The sequence below is a fragment of the Epinephelus lanceolatus genome, chromosome 7, assembly GCF_041903045.1.
Source record: "Epinephelus lanceolatus isolate andai-2023 chromosome 7, ASM4190304v1, whole genome shotgun sequence".
NCBI classification, from domain to species: domain Eukaryota; kingdom Metazoa; phylum Chordata; class Actinopteri; order Perciformes; family Serranidae; genus Epinephelus; species Epinephelus lanceolatus.
The window spans coordinates 15,453,765-15,459,764 of NC_135740.1; the positions used below are offsets into that span (position 1 = coordinate 15,453,765).

The 6,000-nt window shown below is 46.2% G+C and overlaps 1 protein-coding gene across 1 annotated transcript in view; it reads right to left on the reverse strand.

Annotated features, from left to right (window-relative positions):
- Positions 1 to 5,653, reverse strand: part of efnb1 (ephrin-B1) — a 66,209-nt gene extending 60,556 nt beyond the window's left edge. Inside the window, exon 1 of the mRNA XM_033633237.2 lies at positions 4,603 to 5,653. Coding sequence (XP_033489128.1) covers positions 4,603 to 4,718 — 116 coding nt within the window. The 5' untranslated portion in view covers positions 4,719 to 5,653. The remainder of the gene's footprint in view (positions 1 to 4,602) is intronic.
- Between the last annotated feature and the right edge of the window lie 347 nt (positions 5,654 to 6,000).

The window sequence follows — 6,000 nt, forward strand, 5'->3', positions numbered from 1 at the left end:
CGCCTATGATAGTACACAACATTTTATCAATTTTGCCCATCCCTGAACGATGATCAAATTGATTGTTTTTGATCGGCTAACTGATTAATAATCTTTTCAAGTCTTCTTCCAACTGACTCATTGCATTCAGCTGCTGTCTCAGCTCTGGATCAGTCCCTATAATATGTCTTGAAAGAAAACCAACTGTAACTCTGGGTCATGAGGACCAGTTGGGATTGCATACGTGAAAAAAAATTGCCAAAAATTAGTTGCAAATGCTCCCAGAGCCGGGGAACGAAACCGGGTTTCATGTGCACGACTGCTCGAATATAAAGAAATGAACGCATCAATAACACACAAAAAGCAGAATGATCAGCTTTCAGTGATGTGGCAGCCAAACCACCAGCGGATAAAGTGAGTCCATCTGGAGCGAAACCATGATGGAAAAAGTACATTTTTTTTCCTGAGAAAAAAAAAACCCTAAGGCGCTGCAACCCCTTTTCTGAGCCCAGGTGCCTCATGTAGATAACCAAATGAAGAATCTGTCGTTACACACCGCTGAAACAACAGACATGTCGACACAGAAGTGCACGCACATAAAAGCAAACGCAGCTGTCCTCAGAGTGAGACACAGGGTGCCTTTACAGCACCATGGGCCAGTTGCTTTCCAGAAGTATTTCTTATTGGTCAGCCCTCTCTCTTTCTCTCTGAGTGGGGCTCAGGCTCTGAATCCTCTCTGTGTGTAATGAGATCTTTATCAGAGGGAAACACGATCAGAGTCTAAAGGGGGAGAAAGGGGGGGACTCGGGGAAAGCAGGGAGAGAGAAGGTGTATCGCAAGGGGTAAAGGGGGCAGGCAGCAGGGCGCGGGGCAGGGGAGAAACAAAAACAGGCCTCTGACCCTCTCAGCAGTGACCCACACTGTGGCAAGCGGCAGAGGAAAGCGTTCGCCTAAATCTTTGCAAGGGACCAAATCCTGTTTTGGTTCTAGTCCCAAAGTTTCACCCAACTCTTGCTCAACAGGTTGCGGCAGTTTTGAGTTTTTGCAGTTGCAGTTTGTTTTTTTAAGCTCCTGCTGAAATCCTCGTTATATTTAAATGTCAGCCCAGAGGAGCGTTTCAGTGTGCCATTTCGCAGGAGTCAAAGCGTCGACTCGGTGCTTTGAGAACAAGCCCTTAAAAAATGTACTTTGATAACATCTGGCTCTAAAAACAAAGATAAGGCGGTCATTTGTTTTTTCCTAATTACCTCACAGAAAAAACGATTTTCCCCCAATTATCTCAACGGAAGGGCAAATTATGAAAACAAAACCTGAACTCTAATCAGACCTTTGCACTTATTGTGTTAATAGCAGCCACATGAAATTAAAATTACGTCGTCTTGAAAATGTATTTAACAGTAAACCTGCCACCTCATCATTTCAACGTTTTTTTTCCTCCAACAAAATCTGGAACACAAACTTGTTTTTCTCTTTTAGGAAAATTAACAGTTGCTAAATATCACGGTGGCAATCAAACCGAGTTTAATCATCGAACTCCCCGAACCACTAAAGCATGCAAGTAATAGACCAAACCAGTCAACTGTTAAAGTGTGAGCCAGGCGGCTGAGGTCAACGGACAGCAAAATAAGATGAGTAAGCAAAGACCCACAGCAACAGAGGCTTTAGCTGACTTTTATCAACTCAAACGCCTCTCCCCCTGTTATGTTATTTTGTGCACTTTTGTGGGCTTCGAACCCGACACGGGGGCCAAAAAATGTCTGCAAACTGTTTCCAAGCCTCACCGAAATGCGAGGAGTTCAAAATCAGTGCAGCAGACTCCTGGCCAGCCCGTGGCAGTTTCCCTGCTGTATGTTTTCAGAGGTGTGTGTGTGTGTGTGTGTCTTCCACCTCTCGCCCATCATTTTTGTTTGTCTCCTGAGCTGCTGCAAACAGGGCTGTGGTAGCTACAGGTCATGAGGTAAATATTAGCTAAGGAGGGTTAGAGGACGTGCAGGAACCACTCATAGCAACCTTGTCAGATTATCATTAAATTGGCATCACTGCAGAATTCCTGAGCACACTGTGAGTGTGTGTGTGTAATATGCCTGTACATTGCTGTGCTAGCTTCAGCCAAACCGATGGGACGTGATCAGTCATAACAAAGTGACATTTTCGGGCGTAATCCCACTCAGCTAAATGAGAACTAATCCGATTTGCTCTGATCAAATGTTAGACGCTTCTTTACCGGCCGAGGACGTTGACACATCCAGCCTTCTTCCTTCTCCCCGAACCCCCACCTCCTTAACCCCCTCGCCATTTCACTCATCCGCCTTCAAATTAAATATCAAAAAAAAAAAAGTCTGATACATCCTGCAGCAAAACTCAGGGATGTTTCTTCTTCTGCCTCTTCTTTCCAGACGGCGCTACGGCGATGATGTATGTTGCCTGTTCAAGCACGCTGGGAGGAAATCAATTAAGCAAACCCCAGTTATTGATAATGCAGGAGCGCGGAGTGATAGCATCCTCACATGGAAATCCATAACAGCAGGGACGCTCTGAGGGACTCGCACATAAGCCTGCACACACACATAAAGGAAAAACACACACACCATAGTGGCCCAAACCTGCTGGTTTCCTATACTTTGTCTCATAACTCATGGCCTGTAGGGAGGCACTGGTATTGTTATATTTGGTGTGTATGTGGTACAGTGTGCAAGCACAGGGCCAGATTAATTTATTAGCTGAGGCAGCAGTGCTCCCCAAAGTGGGAACAGGAAGTAAGACATCGTAAATCTAGATAAGTCACCAGATAGTGTACTGTACATTTCTATAGGCCTCTCTCGCTCTCTCTCTTTCTGTGTTATCACTATGGAGTAATATAGGCCAAGACAGGGAGATGGAGTTTAAAACAACAAACACTGAAGACAGATGCTGATTGCTGTACAAGTCTTCCTTTTTTTATTGCCTATCAGACACCGCTGCTGACAGATACATTTCAGAAGAAAAACAGGTTTGTCTTTTGTTATTGCAAAGCCTGCACACAGCAAGATAATTGTCTATTGTTTTCTAAGCGCAGAGCAGCAGGATAATTAGGTTGAGAGAACACTTTGCGGAGTGCATTATTGTTCCACTGTGAACTTTATGAAATATTCGGCCGGCGTGAGGGATTTTACAAGGAGCCGAGTGGAGGAACAGATGGAGAAATGATCTTCCAATCCCTAAACCAGCGTGGTAACCTTCTAAGACATTCCCTGCAGGTGACATCATCAATCAATAAATGTCTCCCACTCTTTTTTTTTTTCATTTGTCTACCCCATGACTGACACGAGGTGTGGGTTTTTTTTGTACATGTGCAATATGTGTGCGTGTCATATCTCTGTCTGATGACGCTCATTGTTCCACTACCTCTGCAGCTATAGTCAAATAAAAGCTGATGGGCCGTAGTCTCACCATTAGGACCAGGCCACACACACACACGCACACATATCTACACACACTCCAGTGAACATGGCAGCAATATTCATACCCACTGACTGCACAACGAGCTCCTATGACATCTGACATTTGGGGGATAAATCATGGATTCACTTGAATGAGTAAGTTCTAGTTATAAGCTGGTCGAGCTACTCTCCATTTCCCCTCGGTGCACTGAGCTCAAATGAAGGTCAGCTCAATACAGAAATACAGGAGAGAGGGAGAGGGTTTTTTTCTCCCCCTTCTAGTTTATTTTCCCCTTATGTATGCTTTCCAACATCATGCAAATGTGGGAGTCAAGTCTAAGTGGGTGATAATTGTTACCAGAGCGTATTTTATTATCAGCAGTCTGGGCTCACTCTGCTTGTTTTGATGGGAATAATATGAATCTTTAGAAAAATGGCTGGCTTCAGCTGCTTGCTTTTGAGAAACTTGCCCCTTGATTTGATGTGGAGAAATTAGGCTGGATCCGTGCCAGGATAATTAAGAAAAATTTAATTCGTTCCAAGCGTTTCTCCCTCTCTGATATCTGAAACCATCTCACCACACAGTTTTCTGTGGGCAAACTTAGGAGAGTTGGGACGCAGTGTGGCCCTCACAAGAAGGCGAGTATCGCCCATGGTCAGGGCTCCTGAGAGGAGAGATGTCCTTGATCCAGTTACCTGAAACTACACCTTGACACACTTGGCATGCTTTCCTTGGCTTTTGTAATCCATTCTCTGTTTAGCTAATTACCTCAATTACAAGAAAGTGCAGGGAAGGAAGTGGACAAACTCTCACAACTCTTAAGTAGTCATAACTTAGGTGTCCAAGCAGACTTTGGCCTCTGCCTGGTAATAAAAAGTGACATGTAATATTGTCATAAATTACTATAATTAACCATCCATCATTGTGTTTTAAGTGAGGCCTACTGTATATTGTATACGCCTGCACCTACTGTGCGTCTTTGGTGTTGGGAAATCCCCCACTGAGAAATAAATCAACACAACACTGTGTGGCGCAGGAATGACAATTAAAACACATTATGTTCTTTCTCTGATAATTGCTACATTTAACAGAACATTTAACCCAGCGTGCACACAATGGCAACTTTTCCAGTAATGTCAGTCCTCCATTACGCACACACCCAGCGAGTTTGGCATGCTTGTGCAAATGAAATACGAGACTTACTTGGGATTCTGCGAGCTCCAAATTATAGTCTCCAGCGATTTCGCCGAAGGTAACGCCGACCTGCACATTAAAATAAAGATCCAGAGGTAATACTTCCAACAACCGAGTCCCGCCATTCTGATAAATGTGCAGACAGTGAGCCGATAACTCAGAGCGTCGGACGGTGCGCCTGGCAGCCTTTATCTGTGGGAAGGTGAACAACGATCAGTCGGGAGCATGTGAGGTCGATATCAGATACATGTCCTTCTGTCCGACCTTTTAAAAATCTGCTCCAGACCCCCGTGTCCTTGACTGAACTGTCCGCAGGACTTGCGAAGAAGCCCCCAGTTCTAGCTCTGGTATGAAAGCAGCCCCGAGTGTCCTGGTTGACCTGTGGCTGAGACAAAAACAGCCCTCCGCGACCTTCTTACTCTGTAGAGACAAGTCAGCGATGCGATCTGATGTGTGATGAAACAGATCTAACCGATCGCACAGTTTTTTTGGGGGAGACACAATCTGGCGATGCGGATGCCGATGAAGCGCTGCGCCGTGTCTTTGTCAAAGCTCCCCTGCTGGTGTCTGTACCTGTCGCTGGATATAGCCTACAGATGACCACGTTCATCCATCAGTCACAACTCCGCAGCACGCTGGGAATCCCGAGGTCCACTTCATTCCAGTGTTATCTTTCACTCCTCCTCCCCCAGCTATTCTTCCTCACAAAAGGAATTGGGTTTCTATTGTAAATATTCCTCCCGGGCTCTCAGCGCCGTTCCGCGTGCGTGTTGCGCTCCAGCAGGGTCGCCTCTAGTCCGACTGGGACATGCTGCGTGGCCGGTGCGTAAATAAACTGTACGTCTCCTCCTTGTTTGCTGCTGCTCGGACACAAAAAGTGTCGAGGGAAGATTAGACCTGCTCACCAGCCCGCACCCTGCCTCTAAATCCGCTCGCCAACATTTCCATGCCGGTATTTTTTTTAAACCGTGCAAAAACACTCTCTGCGCTCCGGTAAGTGCAGCAGCTCGAGCTCAACTGTAACCCGAGCCGGAGAGGAGCGCAGGGGGGACAGCCCACAGTGCGAGCCGCGGCCAATCACATCGCTCTGTCCGAACTTGGAAGCAGGAAGCGAAGGCAATTTATGGGGACGTGGAGGGGTGGGAGGAGGGAGGGGAGGGAGTCTGTTATTGGGTTGACCCCACATCTCCACTCCCCCACCACCTCGGTCCGAGCCATCGACCCAAATTGAAATGGACTTTGGAGTTATTCGTCATACTGAAAGCTTTGGTGAGGAAAATGAGCATGATAGGCTGTTGGAGCGTGCGTAAAAGTGGCTACAGGAGAAAAAACTTTGGCCCCGTTAAGCCCAGGACCCGCTTATCCCTCGGGACCCAGGATTTAACATTTATGCCATAACATTCCTAC